This window comes from Diospyros lotus, chromosome 12, assembly GCF_014633365.1.
Source record: "Diospyros lotus cultivar Yz01 chromosome 12, ASM1463336v1, whole genome shotgun sequence".
NCBI classification, from domain to species: Eukaryota; Viridiplantae; Streptophyta; class Magnoliopsida; order Ericales; family Ebenaceae; genus Diospyros; species Diospyros lotus.
The window spans coordinates 4,990,909-5,011,272 of NC_068349.1; the positions used below are offsets into that span (position 1 = coordinate 4,990,909).

General features: G+C 38.6%; 2 protein-coding genes across 5 annotated transcripts; one reads left to right on the forward strand and one right to left on the reverse strand.

Moving 5' to 3' along the window:
- Window positions 1-1,407: 1,407 nt before the first annotated feature.
- On the forward strand, window positions 1,408-14,322 carry LOC127814225 (serine/threonine-protein phosphatase BSL1). 2 transcript variants are annotated; one of them, XM_052355591.1, is made up of 22 exons: window positions 1,409-1,819; window positions 1,948-2,137; window positions 2,227-2,287; window positions 2,372-2,450; window positions 2,536-2,615; window positions 2,701-2,795; window positions 3,873-3,972; window positions 5,111-5,180; window positions 5,927-6,028; window positions 7,573-7,654; window positions 7,746-7,916; window positions 9,094-9,271; window positions 9,584-9,785; window positions 9,867-10,034; window positions 10,222-10,460; window positions 12,055-12,139; window positions 12,227-12,325; window positions 12,397-12,596; window positions 12,687-12,762; window positions 13,307-13,442; window positions 13,519-13,658; window positions 13,790-14,322. In XM_052355591.1, exons 1-22 carry the CDS (start codon window positions 1,817-1,819, stop codon window positions 13,871-13,873), a joined length of 2,640 nt encoding a protein of 879 aa, XP_052211551.1. In that variant the 5' UTR covers window positions 1,409-1,816; the 3' UTR covers window positions 13,874-14,322. The 2 variants fall into 2 exon arrangements, with proteins under 2 accessions (XP_052211550.1, XP_052211551.1); XM_052355590.1 differs by having other exon boundaries at window positions 1,408-2,137.
- A 140-nt stretch (window positions 14,323-14,462) lies between these two features.
- On the reverse strand, window positions 14,463-19,724 carry LOC127814227 (uncharacterized). 3 transcript variants are annotated; one of them, XM_052355593.1, is made up of 2 exons: window positions 19,217-19,724; window positions 14,463-15,123 (listed from the first exon to the last, which is right to left on the reverse strand). In XM_052355593.1, the coding sequence occupies exon 2, from the start codon at window positions 15,115-15,117 to the stop codon at window positions 14,689-14,691; it is 429 nt and encodes a 142-aa protein (XP_052211553.1). In that variant the 5' UTR covers window positions 15,118-15,123; window positions 19,217-19,724; the 3' UTR covers window positions 14,463-14,688. The 3 variants fall into 3 exon arrangements, with proteins under 3 accessions (XP_052211553.1, XP_052211554.1, XP_052211552.1); XM_052355594.1 differs by lacking the exon at window positions 19,217-19,724 and adding an exon at window positions 17,118-17,496; XM_052355592.1 differs by having other exon boundaries at window positions 14,471-15,123; window positions 19,242-19,652.
- Window positions 19,725-20,364: the final 640 nt, after the last annotated feature.

Sequence of the window (20,364 nt, forward strand, 5' to 3'; positions counted from 1 at the left end):
ATATTTTTATTTATCTTATGATAACCATATCTTTTTTATGATTTTCAGTTTGACACATGCTAGTACATGAACACCTTTTTTTTTTGCTGTTTAGTTCCTCCACACCCCCACCCCACCCCACCCTCCCCCCCCCCAAAAAAAAAAAAAAATTAAAAAATTATATATATATATATATATATATTCTTCTTTAAACTTGGCTTGGTTAAGACAGTGGTGTTACACTTCCTAATGGGTCCGGCAATTTACTAACTCGGTCTTTTCTTTTTGTCGCTGTCTTATATATGGTCAATTAGTTTTAGTAGTAATCAACTATGCTTCTTCAGTGTTACAAACTTCTTTCACTTTGGTACATTTTGGATGGAGACATTATTTTTGAAGTTCAAACTTTCAACAACGGTCCTGACGGCGTGGCTTTATCTTCTAGATGGAGAGAAAGTGAGAAGAACAAAAGAGAAATTTCAGGGAGAGAATTGAACCAATAAGAATGCTGAGATGAAGGGAGGAAGTGGGGAAAAGAGTGAGAAATGGTCCTTTCTTCTGCTAATAATTACTACCTTTGATCCACTATGAAACTTCAATAATGTGTGGTGTGAGTATGAGTATGAATAATGTGTGGTGTGGGGAACTAACAGAAAGGGATATCAAATTGTTTTGCAATTGGTGGTTGGAGACTTGAAGCAAGGACTTCTTAGGCAATGGAGTCCATTTTGAATTTAGTCATGTGAGTAAGCTCAATGGAGCAAGCCGTCTGTTCTTGTAATCAATTTGCTTTCTTGCAAGAACAAATTAACCTCCCATGTGATGTGTCTGCCTCTAGTAGGTGTTAGCTAGAGTCATATATGTTTAATTTAATTAACTGGATGATACATGGGTAATTTAATGCTGCTTTCTGATCCATTAATTCTTTCACAAGGTGAGCTTACTGGCCCGTCCATAACCCTCTTGCAATGTGCATGTTTATTGGAAATTAGTCCTCACCTGACACCCCGTGCTTGTATGGATGCATTTATGGTTTGTATCACCAACTTCTTTGATTATAGCGACCTATTGTTGAATCTATTTCATCTGTTTCTTTTCTCTTGCCTGGGAGAGGTATTCAGAAAGGAGTGTAAAACCTATCCAGCACTGTTATAGAAGAAGTTTCCAGAGTAATCTTTGGATGAATATAGTTTCTGGCATCCTTAAACGTAGAAAAGAGATGCGTACCGATTAAACTTTAGGCGAGTGATAAAATCTTGGTAAGTGGCAGCGGGGGAGGCAGTTTTATTCAATTATTAATTGGCGTACGGATTCTGGTGGGTTCACCTGGGTTAGGGTCGGGTCCCCATACACCAACCGAATTCAGTACACGTTCTTTGAAGATAGACAGAGCGATGATTGTGGGATGTTTCTAAAAGAATAATTCTATTCATCTAGTCTAGTCTAAATCTAAAAGAAAATGGCCCAGAAGAAGACTGATCGTAAGATTATATGCCTTCAGGTCTTTTCTCAGCAAGCGCATATAGGTGTAAGCACCCCCAAAAAACTCGAAATTATGTGAGTAAACGAAGTTGCAGACGCAGACTCGCCGGCCATGGGCGCGTGGTGCTCTGTTGAGTAAAAAAATTGTTTATAGTAATTAATGTATTCAACCAAAATAAGGCGAACCCATAATGAAGGAAGGAGAGAAGAAGAGATCCCAAATCAAAACTCGTGCAGTTGTGCAGCTCGCACCTAGCAGTGCATGTGCTGGCAGCTCTCTCGCCTCGCCGATGAAAGCTCTTTCTCGGCAAGCGTAATGGCCATTCATCCGCTCGTCTTCTTGTGAACTCGTTTGATGGTTGACTCTTCGTCCTATCTTCCACTTTCCATCATTGCACGCTACTACTTTTCCGAGATTCTATTTCTGCACCAAAATTGTAATTTTGTTTTTGAATTTCGTCGTACTTTAATTACATGGGTTCGAAGCCGTTCTTCTCTCCGGCGCCGGCGTATCACAGCTTCGAGGCATATTGGGACACCGACGACGATAATCCCGGTCCTCGCTGTGGCCACACTCTCACCGCCGTCGCCGCCACCAAAACTCAAGGCCCCCGCCTGATCCTCTTCGGCGGCGCCACCGCCATCGAGGGTGGCACTTCCTCCGCTCCCGCCATCAGTACACTTCCCCTTCTTCTCGTCTCTGCGCTCCTTCATTTTGTAAGCCTCTTTTGTGGTCGCTGAATGTGTTTGTCCGTTCTGTTGTAGGGCTGGCCGGTGTGACAAATTCTGTTCATTCTTTTGATGTTCTCACTAGGAAGTGGACCAGGCATGTCTCTTCGTAATTCCATCACTTCTAATTCGTGCATTTGGTTTGTTATACTGATGGAATTTGCTTTGATTTTGACTTTAGACTCCGTCCCGCCGGTGAGCCGCCTTCTCCTAGGGCGGCGCACATTGCGGCTGCAGTTGGCACCATGGTTGTGTTTCAGGTGATTTCTTTACAGGTTCTTGTCTTTACCTTTTGTTTTTTAACACGGGATTTACAGTTGATTGTTTCCGATGGTCTGTTGCTAGGGCGGCATAGGTCCTTCTGGGCATTCAACAGATGATCTCTACGTACTGGACTTGACCAATGACAAATTCAAGTGGCACAAGTAACCTTCTAAATGCTGGAGTTGAGATGTTTTCATCCATTGGTTTTCTGAACTCATAACTTGGTGGCTGTATTCCTGACTGCAGAATTGTGGTCCAAGAACAGGGTCCTGGGCCGCGGTATGGTCATGTAGCTGGCTTGGTTGCCCAACGATATCTTGTTACTGTCTGCGGCAATGATGGTGAGGGCAAGTCTGCTATTTACCTCTTTTTTCGGCTTTGGTTCCATTATCTTTTCCAAGTCATTATCTTTTCCTAGGGTAAATGTGTCTGCTGAAACAAAAGTTGAAGATCCTTTTGAACACCCCCCCCCCCCCCCCCCCCCCCCAAAAAAAAAAAAAAAAAAAAAAAAAAATAATAATAATAAAAATAAATAAAAAAGATGCATAACTCTCTGCAATGAACTTGCTGAAGTTTACTATTTGGATGTTTAGATGATGAGCAGTCAGAACCTGCAATTCAACTGTTAAGAGTCATCTGATGACTAAACTCTATGCATTAAGGTCCTAAATGTTTTTATCTATCCTTGGTGCGCAAGTGTTGACTGAGACAATAAAATTGAGGGGATCTCTGCAATGAACTTGCTGAAACGATGTTTACCATTTGGATGCATAGATGATGAGCAGTCAGAACCTGCAATTCAACTGTTAGGAGTCATCTGATGACTAAACCAAACTTGAGATGGATCTCAAGCTCACTTGTGATAGTAAGACAAACTTGAGCTACCTCATACTTGTTTTGGGTTTGTGATGCATATAAAACAAAAAATTAACTTAAACCTTGTAAGTTACAACTTTAAAGCAATTAGCTTTGTAGTACTGATGTGACACTTAGTCTGAAGAACTAAACATGCAAGGACAGTAAACATGGGATATATCATGATTGAGTCAAACGAGCCAAGTATGAACAACTCATTCAGAAGCTGAGCTAAGCTTGAACTTGATGAAAAGAATCTAGTGTACAGCTCAAAGGCTATGGAAGGTATGTCTAGCCAAGCTCAAGCTGGCACAGGTTTATCTCTGTTTGGATTGATTTCATCCCTATGGAAAACAGTCTTCTCCTGGCATTTATGTCTCTATATGTTTGGAAATTAGAGGATGAGTGCTTAATTCAAGTCTGTTAGACTTGTGCCTTTTCTCTTTTCTCACTTCCGCCCCCCACTGCCTTGAGTGATTGCACAGGATTTCTGCTGCCAAAAATGCATATATGTGGCTTTTCATAATTAATTATAACAAATAACATTTAATATTTTTTTTAAGGGAAAAGAGTATTGTCAGATGCTTGGGTTCTGGATACTGCTCAGAAGCCATATGTGTGGCAGAGGCTAAATCCAGAAGGTGATAGACCATCAGCTAGAATGTGAGTTTAACCACTTTTCTACATTGTAAGCTATGCTTTGGTGATTGCTAAAAGTTCTTGTGTTGGTGTCATCTCAGAAATGATCTTTTATATTAATTATTGACCTTCTTTCACAAATGCAGTTCTGAATTGTTGAAAATAGAATTCCAGAGTGAATCTTGTTTTCTGAAATAAGATAATTTGCGAAGCCACATTATTGTTAGGGTATTTTTAAAAGTAACATGTTCAGAATGTTATTCTGGGGCATCATTAAGGGAAGAAATCAATCTCCAAATATGTCAAATTAGCTCTCTTACTAATATGATTTTCATATTGTTGTTATTTGAAATAGGCCCCACCTGGTTTCCAAAATAATGTGTTCTTTTCGCAATTATCCTGTTCTATATCTCTCCATTTTACCTTTGCACCTTTCTTTGTATCTTCTCGTCTTCATTTTTTCTCTCTGTTGCTGGTAATTGCTGCTTTATAGGTGCAATCTTGACAAAAGCAAAACCAAAAATTGCCTGTTTCTTCTTGTTTTTCTTCGTTCTCCCTTTCTTGCAGTTAATGGATGCTTTTCAGATACAATCTTGAGACAATGGCAAACCCTGTCCTTCTTCAGCTAGTCTCTTCATCATTTCTTTGTCCAAGTCCAGTTTTCTGTCTATGGTAGAGCCTGTCTGTCATAAGTATTATGTCTAAGCTAAGTAGCATATCTGGATGTGCTACCCTGCAACATTTCTTAATTGTCAACATCCTATCCATATGCTGGTGTCTCTGCAAAGCCTGCAAGTTATGGAGAGGGTTTTTAGTATGATTTCAAACTTCTTACTATCTTGGCACTGCATAGAGCTTCCTTTTCCACTGTTTTCTTTTCCTTCTGTTGTATTATGGTCCCCTTTCAACTTCCCCTTTCTTCCTGGTGGTATTAGTTGAGCCATACTTCATGTGGTTGAGTAATTATGTGCGAGTTTCATCAGTTTTTTAATTGCTATTTGTTGAGGCTTGTGAATCTTATCAAGCCTACATTGCTCGATGTGTTATTTATACTGAAATGGGGCTTCTTTCGTGTCTGATTAGCAGTTTTACCTCTCAATGAAAAATTACAAATTTCCCCATTCTTAAGCACCAAATGTTGCTTATTCTTCATTACTTATAGGTATGCAACAGCCAGTGCACGCTCAGATGGCATGCTTTTGTTGTGTGGAGGAAGGGACTCCTCTGGTGTGGTATGATCTAGTTTGATAAATAGCTTAATTCCTTTGTTGTGGAAGGAAAAAGATTCTAGGTTTTTTGGATTCTATGTTCAAATGTATAGCAGAGAGATTAACCGATTTGTCTGCAAATGATGCTACCAAGTAAAAGGGAAAAACAGAAGTGAAAAGTAGAATGACTAAATTCTATGCTTAATTTGTTTGTTGTCCGTGCTGGGATGTTGTGTAAATTGTATGTCTCTTGGAGTCTGTCTTTTCTTTCATCTAGGCCTGTTTGGTCTGTGCCTTGTTAGGGCCCCTTTTCTTCAATAAGACACACACGCACACAGAGTCTTTTTAAATCCATTTTGATGTTTCCCAAAACATAAGGGGTTGTTCTCTTCGTGTTTCAGTTTTGTATTTTGAGTTTCTGTTTTGAGATTGCTGAAAACGCGTTCCTTTTTTGTATAGCGTTTTTTGCGTTTTGAAAATTTTGAGCGTGTTTGTGATGAAAACAACCAAAACGAATTTTTGTTGTTTTTGAGTTTTTTTTACAAAATTTTTCATTATTTTCTAAAATGTGTTTTTGAAAATATGAAAGTAAACACGTTTTCACTGTTTTAAAAAACTGAAAACCACTTGAAAACAACAAAGAGAACAAGGCATAATCTTTTCCTAACCTTTATTTGATTAATTTTTTTGGTTCTATATTTGTATTTTATATTGAGGATTATTCATAGCAGCATAGTATCCTTAGCTTGATTGGTTGTGTACATGTACAGCCACTAGCAGATGCTTATGGGCTGCTTATGCATAGGAATGGTCAGTGGGAGTGGACGCTTGCACCTGGGGTGTCTCCTTCACCAAGATATCAACACGCTGCTGTAAGTGATAACCCCACATAGCAACATCCCCTTTCAAATGTATTGTTCATTACTGTATCTCTCAAATTTCCTGGGAGTTGAAATTTGTATTGAATTTTGTTCAGAGGACCTGTTAAATTGGAAGGGTTACTCAGGCTTTGGCTTACAATGGCATGTTGCAATTCTTTTGTTGTTTGGGTGGAACTTCAGTAACTTACTTTCATTTTTCTTTTATGGCTTAGCTTTCAATTGATTGGTTTTCAACATGGTTTTAGCGCAGGAAGTACTGCTCAGATTATTTCAGCAATGGTTCAAGCATTGGGCAATCAAAGGAACCATGTAGTCATGGTTATGTAAATAATCATTCAATATAATTAACACATGGGATTATTGTTTGGTGTCTCCTTTTCTCTTTTGTTTGGTGCTAAATGGGGTGATGCTGATGGCTGTCATAGATTTTGTTCGCCTATTGTCAAGGTTGCCTTCTCATTACAGAGGTGTATTTACTACTCATGGCCTTTTGTGTAATGTAGCGGATTTGGTGGGTGAAGGACACCATAACTCTTGAGGGTGTGGAGCTTTCTGTTCAGGGCCTAAAATGATCTATCCTCTTCTCTCTTTCTGTGATGCCCTAGCTCGATGCCTTCTTCTGTTGTTGATTTTCATGATGAGCGAAGTTTGCCTCTAAACATATAGGCTTCGTTCTGTACAGAGTTTCCCCTCTCAAGGTGAAAGCTTGTGTTCATATGCTTATTGAAACAAGGAAAAAAGTGACAGAAAGGATGAGAGATGTGAAGAGAATATTTGAGGGTAAAGGGAAAAAACTTCTGGAGAAGAAGACAGAGAACAGTATTAAAGTAACTGATAGGTGTTGGGTTTAAATAAGATTGAGCAAAATAGCATGTCCATCTAGAAGGAATCAATCAAGATATACAAGTGGTGGTAGTAGCAGCAGAACAAAACCAGATCAATTTCAATCTGAATGAGGTAAAGAGAACAGTGTAGGGTGGGGGAAATCATGTGCTGGGGCAATGACACCTTTGGCCATGCTTCCTGTCCTTTGCTTCCTGGTTGGTTCCTGATGAACATCCATGCTAGCATGAATTACTGGAGTTTTTGGTGAGGCAGAGGGAAGTGAGCAACCTGGTATTGAGGACTTGAGAACTCAAATGAACTGGAAAAAAAGATTCATATAAAGTTCTCCTGCGGCCTTGCTTGACACTTGGATGTGACATGAGATATTAGTTTATCCACCAGTCCCAGTGATCTTCTTAAAGAAAAAAGGTTTTTCAGAAGGGATAATTTGGGCTTTTCTTTCTCTTCATCTCTTACCTACAAAAATTGTTAAATAGCCCCTTGTTTCAAACTCATTCCTATCTAGGTAGGTTTTCTAGCATTATAATATTGTCTTAGAGTTTCCTTTGATGCATTCGTTGAGGAGGTGAACTTGTGATATTAATAGCTTAAGTTGGTAGATGATTGGCTGTTAAACATTGAGATATTTTAAACTTTTTTTTTTTCCCATCCTTTTGATCTCTACTGATCTTAACATTGCTGGTCTTCAGGTCTTTGTTGGTGCTAGATTGCATGTTACTGGAGGTGCTCTTAGAGGAGGACAGGCAGTTGAAGGTGATGCATCTATTGCAGGTAATTGGTTTGTTTCTCTGGTTCAATGGCATGAATGACTACTCAAATTCAGAGTAGAAGAAAATTTTAAAAGTGATTCTTCTGCTTGAAGTGCTGGACACTGCCGCTGGAGTCTGGTTGGATAGAAATGGGCTGGTGACTTCTTCACAAACAATCAAGAGACACAGTGAACATGATTCTTCTTTGGAGCTTATGACTCGCTGCCGACATGCAGCTGCTTCTGTCGGAGTTCAGATATATGTTTACGGTGGTCTCCGAGGAGGTAAGACAGAGAATCACTGAATGAAGAACTTCATTTGTCTTCTTATTCTGGAGACCAACATATCAAATATAGCATTTATATGGAACCGAGATCTGCAATGTGAACTATCATTATTAGTTGTAGCATTGATCCAAAAATGCAAGATCAAGAATAATTGTAGCAATGTAATGCAAAGTATATCCTGTGTGCACAAAGAAACAAGAATGGCCTAGAAACAAGAATGGGAGTAGAAAAACGAGGAGAAAAGGATGGCAACAAATAGAAAAAGAGAAGAAGCAGCAGTAGAAGTAGACTAGAAGAAGGAGAAGAGAAGATGCAGCACTAGAATCAGCAGAAAGAACAGCAGAGAAGGGGAAAGCAAGATAAGGAGGAAGATAGAAGAAGAGAATGGGGAGAGAGTGGTCTCTCTTCTAAATATTCAACTTTTATTTATTCTTAGAAACTCATTAGTTTTGGGTTACATCAATAAATCATATTTATAGACTTGATAAAAATCCTAAAACAACTAAAATTCTTAATATTAATCCTATCTAATATGGTAATATTATGATGGATGCAGCTAATAAAACTTAAATACGTTTAAGGTAAATCAAAAACTCCGAAATCCTAATCACATAAATTAATGTTATGATGGATTTGTGGCTAAATTTTATTAGATAGCTATAAGACGAAATCAATGTGTTTCCATATTGTATGGGTTGGTTTAACAATATCAAATATATAATGGAGTATGACGATATCAATTTTCTTCATTCACTACCATCTCATGAAAATTTTTCATAGGAAGGACATCTGGCATAAAATTTTGTCACCTTGTTCTTTTACATGGATTTTTATTGGCAATATGACTTTTAGAAGTCAATTGACATTATGAATGTCGTGTTACCATCCCTAACTTAGTTAGGATAAGGTGCAATTGATGATGATGATGATGAGCTATGAGACTAACATGTTTCTGTTGTTTTATGGTATAGAATGTTGGGCAATAAAGCACTTACAGGTCTAACTAGTTGCCCTTAAGGATAAAGCTATTAAAGAATGGGCCAACTCTAAATGCATGTGAAGCTTTAGGCTGTGTATGCCACCAAAGAATTTTCCTTTTGCAATTTTGGTGCTTCTTTTCATCTTTCTTTTCAGTCTCTTTTTATGTAATAATTCTTAATGCTTACTTGTGCAGATATGTTGTTAGAAGATTTTGTGCTTGCCGAAAATTCACCTTCTGGTTCTCCTATATTAACACCAGAGAGGGCCTCAACTGTGACAAGTTTAAGAACAAACAATTCCAGTTTAAATTTATACAACGCAACACCAAGTCTGAACAGCAGAGCTGAGATTCCTTTCTCTGGTGGTGCAAGGTTTTTATTTCCAAATCCAACCTCCCCCCCTTTCCCCCTCTCCTTTCTCTCCATCTCCTTAAAGAATTTTGTAATATGAAGGTGAACTTGGTAGCAATAGTAAGGTTGCTCCATTATGACTCAAAGGTCATGACTTCGAGTTATGGAAACAGCCTCTTTGCAGAACAAGGGTAAGGCTGCATACAAAACAATCTTTCCTCAACCCTCAAAAAGTGATGATCCTCATTCACTAATGGACAATACATCATTAACACATTTCCTTCCATCCGCAACACTATGAAGAATTTTGTAATTCATTTCCATCCTTGGCAGCATGGATAATAACTCTATGGAGAAACTGGTAGAGGCTTCTGCTGCTGAGGCTGAGGCAGCTAATGCTGTGTGGCAAGCTGCCCAGGCGGCTTCTACCACTCCTGCAGAAGAAACGTCTTTTTCAGATGACAACTCACAAGTTGCAGAAACCACTTCAGAGTGTAGTGACACTGACTCAGATGTTCACCTTCATCCAAGAGCGGTATGTACACTCCAATTATGTGATGTGTAAAGAGTTCATTCATCTCTAATTTTTAAGAACAGGCTTTCTCTAATTCTGCAGGTTGTAGTTGCTAAAGAGGCAGCTGGGGACTTGGGTTTAATGGTAAGACAGTTATCTTTGGATCATTTTGAAAATGAGAGTAGACGAATGGTTCCTTTGCAGAATGACCAGCCTTATTCGACCAAAAAAATCACCAGGCAGAGGTCTCCTCAAGGCTTGCAGAAGAAGGTAAGTTTTTTGGTAACTTGCAGGTGTTCTTGTCCTATATTATACATATATGTAATTTTTCCCTTAGTTTTCCTGCCCCTTCCCACATCCACAGAGGGTGGGGTGGGGAGGTGCGTGTTTGAAATTTCTGTGTATTTTAGGAAAATTGATGTTTCTATGAATTCTTGATGAGAATTTGTCTTTGCAGGTTATTTCCACTTTGCTGAGGCCTCGGAACTGGAAAGCTCCTGCTAACAGGAGGTTTTTTTTGGATTCTTATGAAGTGGGTGAGCTTTGCTATACTGCTGAACAGATCTTTATGCAGGAGCCCACAGTTCTTCAATTAAAAGCTCCTGTCAAAGTGTTTGGAGATCTTCATGGACAGTATGGTGATTTAATGCGGTTATTTGATGAATATGGATTTCCTTCCACTGCAGGAGACATAACGTGAGTTTCACATTGGGTTTTATATTTTTTTGTTTACAATTCTCTTGTCTATAGTGATTTTCTCTTTTATCTAGAATTAGTGTCATGGTGCTTTCGGTGCATAGGCAATCAATAAGCCTCCATAATTTCTTTTTTCACTCCATGGTGTAGTTTTACTGTCAGCACAAGCTACACTGTTTAATTGATTTGTTGTTTAAATTGGTGAATTTGATGTTTAACTGGAACTATAGAAGACTATTTTTGCAATGTATTTGATTTAGTGCTAAACTTAGTTTAGCTTCTCTAAGACCTTAAACACTTCCTGGTACTAGAGAAGCGTTACAGGATTGTGATGTTATGGGAAGAGATTGACGAGAATCTGCTTCTTAAAAAATTAGTCTGATTTGAATATGTAGAGGCTGAGATATTAGCGTTTTCAGAATTTTGAGTAGACAAGTTTTGAGTTTGACACAAATAGATCTCGAAGTATAGAAGCATCAACATATGTGCAGACTATGAGAACATGGTTGAGATGGTGTCTGTATTTCAACGAACGTATTCTGAATGCAAAATGTTTAGGAATCGTTGGTAGGAATTTGGAGCTAAAGAGGCTGTGCATATATGTTCTAGTGAAATTGGTTTGCAATTTGCTTTTGATGTAGTTAGATCAAGTTCCAATCTCAACTTAACCCAGAACCCTCATTTTAAAAGAGGTAGCAGACAGAACAAGTAGTGCAAATGTTCTTTTAGAAATAAGTGGAAGAAATAGGCTTGTGAAACAAAACTATTTTTTGTTTTCACTTTTTTTTTTCATAGTTAACAACAAAACTCCTTTTGAGTAGGAAAAGCGTGATTTTGTATATAGTTCATGAGTACAAGTTCTCCAATATCATTGTAACAGTATTAGAACTTGAAAAGAATCTCTAAAAATTTTGGAAAAAAAAAAGGGTTTAGAATGCAATTACAATATCAAAGAAAACTTCTAAAATACTAAAGGAAAAATATATGAAAAATTCTAATAATTTTATTTAAAACCTTTGATGTATTCATTCTTTTATATTATTATTTTTTATTTTTAATTAAATATCTATTAAAAATATTTATGAACTTCTGTTTGATGCATGGATAATTTTTTGCAATTGTTGGCTTATAATTTAATTTTAAGTTTTATTTTATTTTCATCCTAAACTTCATGTTAATGTTGCTGTATAGACTATTTTGAATTGTGGGAGAATTTTACTTGATGAAATTTTAAGTCTATTATTTGATATATTTTAGTACTTTTCATTTTTAAATTTAATTTATTATTATGTGTATTTAATTATTTTGAAGCTGGGTTTGACCTAGGGCCAACTATTGATCTTTGATTCTTTCCCTTTCTTGGTTTAATTTACTCCTGTTTTCAAAACATTCGTGGAAATCCCTACTTCCAAGAAAAAATACATAAACAAAACAAAGCAACAGCAAGCTGTTCCTCAATACTTGGTGCTGGTCCCAATTATTGAATACTCCTGCTTCTAGCTATAACCTTATTTTGTTAGATTAATGATCCAAATAATAAACGAGCTGATCATTTTCTGAAGTTGTTTATGACCTTCTCATCTCTATGTTTCAGGTATATTGACTATCTGTTTCTTGGTGATTATGTTGATCGAGGACAACACAGCTTGGAGACCATATCTTTGCTGCTTGCGCTCAAGGCAAGTTTCTGCTTTGAAATCATTTATGTACATGGTGTTATTTCTCAGTGTCTTATTGACAGCGCAATTCTTTATAATGGTTTTCAGATTGAGTATCCTGAGAATGTTTATTTGATACGTGGGAATCATGAGGCAGCTGACATAAATGCTCTCTTTGGTTTTCGTATTGAGTGCATTGAGAGAATGGTATGGGATGAATACGCAGACAGTAATTCCTTGAAAATTTTTGGTGATTCTGATTATAGATGTGTATGTAGGGAGAGACCGATGGGATCTGGGCATGGACACGATTCAATCAACTTTTTAACTATCTTCCACTGGCTGCACTTGTTGAGAAAAAAATTATCTGTATGCATGGAGGCATAGGACGGTCAATAAATTCAGTAGAACAGATAGAGAAACTTGAAAGGCCCATAACAATGGATGCTGGATCAATAGTCTTAATGGATCTTCTATGGTATGTATCAATTCATTTATAGTTTCCACTTTTCATCTGATTTGATCTAGAATGTTTTGTTTTCAACATTGTCTTATGTTTTTTTTACAGGTCTGATCCCACAGAAAATGATAGTGTAGAGGGTTTGAGGCCAAATGCAAGAGGTCCTGGTCTCGTCACTTTTGGGGTATGCATATAATGATACCATGCATTCATGGAATGGATTTGTTGTAATCCTGGTAAAACTAGCATCTTTTATGGATAAAAAATAAATGCCCATTCTTCTGGCTGAATCTCTACAATCTTCAAGTGACTGAACAAGCGATGCAACTCTAGATACTGCTATACTCAAAACTAGTCAATTCGGCTTGGTATATGCATGAAATCAAAATTTCATTGACTTACAATTCTATGATGCTAGAGTCGTAGGAGGATATTGTTGCATGCTTTGAGACTTGGAACTATATCCTTTCACTTGGTATTGCATGTCCTGTACAATGCATTGAATCTCTTACAACATGGAATAAGTTTAATCGCACAGAAGCACTTTTACAGATGCCATTGGCATTTTACATTTAGAAGATGACGAGCTGATCAAACTGGAGAGTTGTCTACATTGCTTTAGGTCCAATGCGGTGCTGTTGATTAAGCATGCACGCTAGCATTTCATAGTTAAGACACTGTCGACTCCCAACCTCCACTTTGTCATTGCACACTGTTGTTACTTGCAGCCTGATCGAGTCACAGACTTCTGTAAGAGAAACAAATTGCAACTCATTATAAGAGCCCATGAATGTGTTATGGATGGATTTGAACGGTTCGCTCAGGGGCAGCTGATCACTCTTTTTTCTGCAACAAACTATTGCGGTGAGGACTCTTGACATTCCACTTGTCTCTTTTAATTGTTGATATGCTCTAATTAAACAGAGATGTGTGCATACAGGGACGGCAAATAATGCCGGAGCAATATTGGTAGTTGGAAGAGGGTTAGTCATCGTTCCAAAATTGATCCATCCCTTGCCACCTCCCTTTCAGTCCCCCGAGACGTCTCCAGAGCGAGTCATTGATGACGCATGGATGCAGGTATGAATTATTACCCATTTTCTGCATAATTCTCCATCATAGGCCTAAGAAAATTTAGGACCAATGGATGAGCATCATATTTTGTTTTGTCAGCTTGTATAAGTACTTTTGCTGGTTATTGCTTATTGCAGGAGCTTAACGTTCAAAGACCCCCCACGCCTACCAGAGGTCGTCAACAGCCTGACCTTGACCGGAATTCACTTGCATATATGTGATTTCATGTCATATGCTCTTCATTTTCTAAGAAGACAAGATCATTGCAAAATACAGTTTATCATGTTGTATTTTCATAGAACATTAAGTTCCATAGGAATAAGTAATATAGGAAACAGGTATAACTTGGGAATTGTAAAAGAGCTCGTTGTTAGCAGACTGGTGGCGACCGTGCTTTGCATTATAGGATTTGCGCAATTAATCCCAGGGTTCACCATCACTCTAGACAAACATAAAGTAATTGTAAATTACAACAATGTACATGTAAATTAGTTATCATTTTGTAGAGGAGCGGGTAAAGGTGCAGATTTAAGAGTGGCGAGTCTTGAGTATTATATTAAAATGATGGGATTACGAGCAAGATAGTTTATCTCTTCTGTAACTTATTTAATAGTGAATTTTGTTCTTTATTCGGCTGCGAACATAAATTATTTTGTCATAGCACCTCAAATCTGTGTTTTTTATTTTGACATCTTGTGTGGGAATTGCAGAATGTAGAATATTGCAGGATGTAGAATTTAGTTTATACGTTTTTGTGTTCCCTGAATAAGTGATGTTATAAAATGCTAATTAGCTAGCAAGTGATATCAAAATTGATTACTTAAAACACATCATTGCTGTTCCAAATCTCCAACCCAAAAGCATCATCACATTCAAAATACTCTCTTTCCTACTTAGAAGACCCTATACAAATAAATGGATGCTAGCAGGCAACTCACTATCTTTTCTGTTTTTCTGGGTAAGTTGGAACAAGCCATCAAACAGAGTTGAATTCCAACTATTGCATACCAGTTCCAATGAAGTAGGCGGTAACTAGTCACAGCATGGGCGGAAAGATACGCGAGTGAGGGGAAAGAACAGCCTCCTGGACATACTTCTTGGAGTTATTCGGATCAGGAACCCATCGGATCTCGCTCATATTGGGCGTCTCAACAAAAGCCATGGTGAATTCTCCCGCCTTTTGGACTTTCCCTCTCTTGCCGGCCCTCAGCACAAGATTGTTCCTCTGGTAAGAGAAGATGCCATTAACCAAGCGAACGATGTCGCCGGGCTCAAAGGCTTCACACTCGTCCCCCCAAAGCTGGAAATGAACTGCGGCCGTGTTGTCGGCCACTAGTGCCAAACATGTCTTTTGTGGGCCTTCAAATGTCACCCTTCCTTTATCCAAAACTATGAACTGGGTGTTTATGTTGTTTTGAGCTGCGGGTGCTATGTCCTTCAACGGGATCATCATCATCCCTTCCATGTCAACCTAAATACAAGACGAGAAAAAGAAAACCCTTTGTTATATATTACGGGCACATTTACAGTATCTCCTTGAGAAACCAAACTGAACTTCAGCATCAGGAAAGGACAGACAAGTTGACCATGAGGGGCTCAAAATGACAATTAAAAATAGCAATTTTATATTTGCAAGGAACTGATGGGTGTTGGCATCCAACGGCCCCTCTCAGTCATTTCGTTGAACATGTAAGCAGGCAACCCCATATAGTACTGAGTTCTATAGCATACCCGAGGACAGAAATGTTACACTAATCACCACATTTACGAATTATGTTCTTGTACTTTTGACATTATCAAAAACACAAATAAATGGGGGTTTCAATCTTAGTGAGTATTTCTCCATACTCTCTCACTGCTAAGATAGAAGAATAATAACCAAAAAAAAAAAAAAACAAGAAACAAGGGATAGAAATTATACGTACCATTTTTCTGAGCCAACCGAGAAAGTTGCGGAGGGACTCAGAAGCAACAAGACTGTACATATAACACGCGAACTAAATATATCTTTTCTGTAAGGGTGGTAATTATAATTAACCCGATTATGAAAAAATGGGCCACAATCATTTGGACTTGGGCTTCCGCAGCATTAGTAGGCCCATTTTTCTTTTTCTGGGCCGTAGAATTGTATATACGAATAAAAAATATTATTTATACTCTTTGAATTATATAATACAACTAAAATGATAAAATTACCTCTCACCCAAAACAATAAGGCGGCGAGACGCATGACTAAAATATCTCACCCAAAGCGATGAGGCGGTGAGACATGACTAAAATATCTCACCCTCAACATGGTGAAGCTGCGCAAGGCAAGGCGCAAATGATATTTTAGTCATTTGCATGTGTGTAGTAGTCATTGATATACAAATAACATGATTGTATACAAATGGAAGGCCCAATGAAGTTTAAACTTTACGATAATTTTTACCTAATCTAATCATCTTCATTATTTGATTTTTTATTTTTGGTAAGATAACCATCTTCATTTGACTGGAAAGTATTGATGGAATCAAGAAAAAACCAGCACACCTATGAGTTGGGGGGATTAGGAATACAAAGCCCAGCCCTAGACCGCGTATACCACAGAAATTACATATCTTTTTAAATTTATTTAAATATATTATTATATAGCAGTTGGGATGCCAAGTAGGGTTGGGTCTTCCTTTTCTAGCATTGCTGCTAGAAATGAGCCTCTTATCCATCATCATGTGCTACCAAGTAATGAAGAATGGTTGCTTTGCTTGGTGGAAGCCCTCTTGAAATTTTCCCAGAAATGTCAAGACTTGTCAATGGTTCAAATTAATACATTTTATATAAATCACTCACCACATTAATACAAATCAAACTACACATTAAACACCATAAAAAGAAAAAAAAAAGGAAAAGCTAAAAACAACTTAGCTTCGAGAGTGACCAGTAACAAACAACAAAAGAGAAAAAATACAATGAAGTAACCCTTCAGATCAATGTTCCTTGAGAAAAACTGATAAATGAACTTCAACTTAACACATTAATACAAATCACTGTTCCTTCACACCTTCAAATCAGATTGAAGAGAAGTAAACATCTACATTTGAATATGTATAAATATATATATATATATGAAAAAAGATTCTGCCACTTGATAGAATCCCTTGTCTTCCTAGAGTATATGAAAGGTTAAATTAAAAACCAACAAAATCCAATTGAATTCATAAATTAAACTAGAAGGCTAGAATCTAAAATCATCCTAATTCAACTGATAATCTCATTTTCATACACTTATTAACTGACAAATTATCAAACCAAACAAAATTACAAAATGTTTTGGCTGAGACTATGCAAGAAATGAGAGAGCGTGGCATATAAAGCAACTTGGCGAAGGAAATGGCGTGGTCGGAAGGAATTTTTCACAATTTCGGGAAAAGGGGTTTTATTTAGGGATGTGAGAGATGAGAGAAAAGGGAACAAAGAAAGAAATACTTGAATCAAAGGCACCGGCGGAGGAGTAGGGGCACAAGCGGGCGGTGGGCGGAGGAGCGAACGCGCAAGGGTGTGGGCTGAGGAGCAACGACGGGCAAAGACAAACGGAGGAGACAGGCGAAGCAGCGATGGGCGGAGGAGACGAGCAGAGGCACAGGCGTGGCGGAGGAGCAACGACGGGCAAAGACAAATGGAGGAGAAAGGCGAAGCAGCGATGGGCGGAGGAGACGAGCAGAGGCACAGGAGTGGCGGAGGAGCAGCGCCAGGCAGAGGAGATGGGCAAAGCTACAGCGGCCAGAGGCGACGGGCAAAGCGGCAGCGGCCAGAGGCACAGGGGCGAAGGAGACAAGTGAAGGAGGAAGGATGGGAAGGAAAATGAAAAAGGGAAAAGGGTTATATATATATATATATATAGGGATTGGTAGAATCCCTTCTCTACCTAGCACAGTGTGTGCGTGTATATATATATTCAAATAAACAGACACACACATACACATATATAACAACACAATTACAAGCCTTAATTTCACCAAGTAGAATCAACTACATAAATTCCAGAGCTCTGGCCATCTCTATCCATGGCCAGACATGTTCCAATCCCGAGTTCTAGTAAACCAAACAGAATCTTCATTTCATCCTCATGCCAGGTCTTTTTTCCTTTTTTACAGGGCCATTGGGCAAAGAAGCAACTTTTTATATTATGAAACACACACAAATTACTTCACTGCCTTGTGACAAAATGAAAACAATTTGAAATACAATGCAACAAGCACACAATAGAGCATGTGGAAAAATTCAACTATATAGCCTGTGCACCAAAAAGTAAACATCCACGCACCCAAAGAGAAAGCAACAAAACTGTCCCATTTGAATGCTTCAACCAAAAATTGTAAACCAAAAGCAAAACCCAGATGGAACCAAACGGAGAAAATCAAAAGAGACATTCCTGATAAAACCCATCTCAGAAAAATATTAAGAAGGTAGAAGACAATGAGAAGATTAAGAAGCGAAGTATGGATCTAATCCTAATTTTGTCTTCAAGGTCAAATCCTAATAGCCTGTGTTAGCAGGAATATTTGGAACGAGCAGCTGCATCTCTGTATGCCCAATGCAAGGAGATGAAATATAAGCAATAGATGCTTAGATTTTGTAGATTTGTATTCCAAACTGTGAAAGATCCACACTTAACAAAGGAAGTGCTTGCATAGGAGATAGAAGCCTTAGGGAAAGATCCTGCCATTCAGGTAACTTCTGTTGGTAGGAAGACAATGAGAAGATTAAGAAGCGAAGTATGGATCTAATCCTAATTTTGTCTTCAAGGTCAAATCCTAATAGCCTGTGTTAGCAGGAATATTTGGAACGAGCAGCTGCATCTCTGTATGCCCAATGCAAGGAGATGAAATATAAGCAATAGATGCTTAGATTTTGTAGATTTGTATTCCAAACTGTGAAAGATCCACACTTAACAAAGGAAGTGCTTGCATAGGAGATAGAAGCCTTAGGGAAAGATCCTGCCATTCAGGTAACTTCTGTTGGTAGTCTCCTTGTCCTGGTTCAACTTAGTTATATTGGTTTTGTTTTAGCTTGCTTTTCTTTTTTGGTTAACAATGTCTTAGTAGCTGTCATAGATGAAGCATCCCAGTTTCTAACTTTATTTACTAATGTAGGAAACTTACACCCGTGGCAAAGAACTCCAAGTTTCAGATCGTGCCCATTTCATGGAAAATTTGCAAAGATTCTCGTATGTAAATTATGTTCCAACAAGGGTACGTGATAAGCTGAACTAATGTGATAAACAACAACATATCAAGTGTTAATCAGATAAGAAAATATTCTATTACTTTCTGCAGATGAGCAAATCTTCAGATAAACAAATATTCTGCATTGACATGAATATGGGACAAGTATTCTATTACTTTCAGTGTGTTATTATCTTAAAAATCATTGCCATAGCTCATAAAGCATAGGAAGTATACATAGATGACTATATATATATTTGATAGCAAACCCTAATGGGCTAATCAAATAAAAACCAAAATCATAACGAACAGATCTTAGAAGAACAAAAAAAAAAAAAAGGTTTCAGAGTGTAGATATACCAAGCAAATGAGGGAGGGTTCAAACCTAAGGAGAATGGAGTTGGAAGAGCGGTGAAGTCGCCGGCGGAGGCTCGCAGTGCCGGAGGTGGTGACGTCGACCTGAGCGAAGAACGGAGAGGAGGAAGATGGTCCGCGGTGTCGGAGATGGTGGTGTCGGGCTGAGCGAACGGAGAGGAGGAAGATCGTAGGCGGTCCCGGAGATGGAGGCGTCGGGCTGAGCGGAGAAACGGAGAGTAGGAATATCGTCGGCAGTCCCGGAAATGGAGGCGTCGGGTTGATCGCAGAAGGAGAAGTGTTAGAGATAGTCGGCGCTGGGGCCGGAAAACCTAGCCCGTCTTTGCGATTTCAGAGAAAGAGAGATTGAGAGTGGTGAGTGGAATCGGTCTGGGGCATTCTCTTAATCTAACGGGTCTGTCAGACTCGTTTTATTCAATAATCAGGTTCAAGAGTTTGGATTTGAAACGGGTCGGGTCCACACCTTGCGGCTGCAGTTGGCACCATGGTTGTGTTTCAGGTTATTTCTTTACAGCTTCTCGTGTTTCATTTTTGTTTTTTAACAGGGGATTCACGGTTGATTGTTTCCGATGCTCTGTTGCTAGGGCGGCATAGGTCCGTCTGGGCATTCAACTGATGATCTCTACGTACTAGACTGGACTAATGACAAATTCAAGTAAAATGCTGAAGTTGAAATGTTTTCATCCATTGGTTTTCCTAGAACTCTTAACTTGGTGGCTCTATTCCTGACTGCAGAGTTGTGGTTCAAGGACAGGTTCCTGGGCTGCTGTATGGTCATGAAGCTGGCTTGGTTGCCCAACGATATCTTGTCACTGTCTGAGGCAACGAGGGTGAGGGCAAGTCTGCTAAGCCCTTGGGCAAATGGGTCTGCTGAAACTAAAGTTGAAGTCCCCCCCCCCCCCCCCCCCCCCCCTCCGGGGCGGAAAATTAGATTCCGGGCATCATTGATGACTCTCTGCCATGAACTTGCTGAAACGATGTTTGCTATTTGGATGTATAGATGATCAGCACTCAGAACCTGCAATTCAACTGTTAAGAGTCATCTCATGACTAAACTATATGCATTAAGGTCCTAAATGTTTTGATCCATCCTTGGTGTGCAAGTGTTGACTGAGACAATTAAATTAATGGCT

Excerpts from the sequence above, each read along its gene's own strand:
- LOC127814225 (XM_052355590.1), top strand. The coding sequence starts at position 1,936 with ATGGGTTCGAAGCCGTTCTTCTCTCCGGCGCCGGCGTATCACAGCTTC. Across the intron at positions 2,616-2,700 it reads GACAAATTCAAGTGGCACAA|AATTGTGGTCCAAGAACAGG; the intron begins GTAACCTTCTAA and ends TCCTGACTGCAG. Across the intron at positions 9,272-9,583 it reads CCTTTCTCTGGTGGTGCAAG|CATGGATAATAACTCTATGG; the intron begins GTTTTTATTTCC and ends CATCCTTGGCAG.
- LOC127814227 (XM_052355593.1), bottom strand. The coding sequence starts at position 15,117 with ATGGAAGGGATGATGATGATCCCGTTGAAGGACATAGCACCCGCAGCT.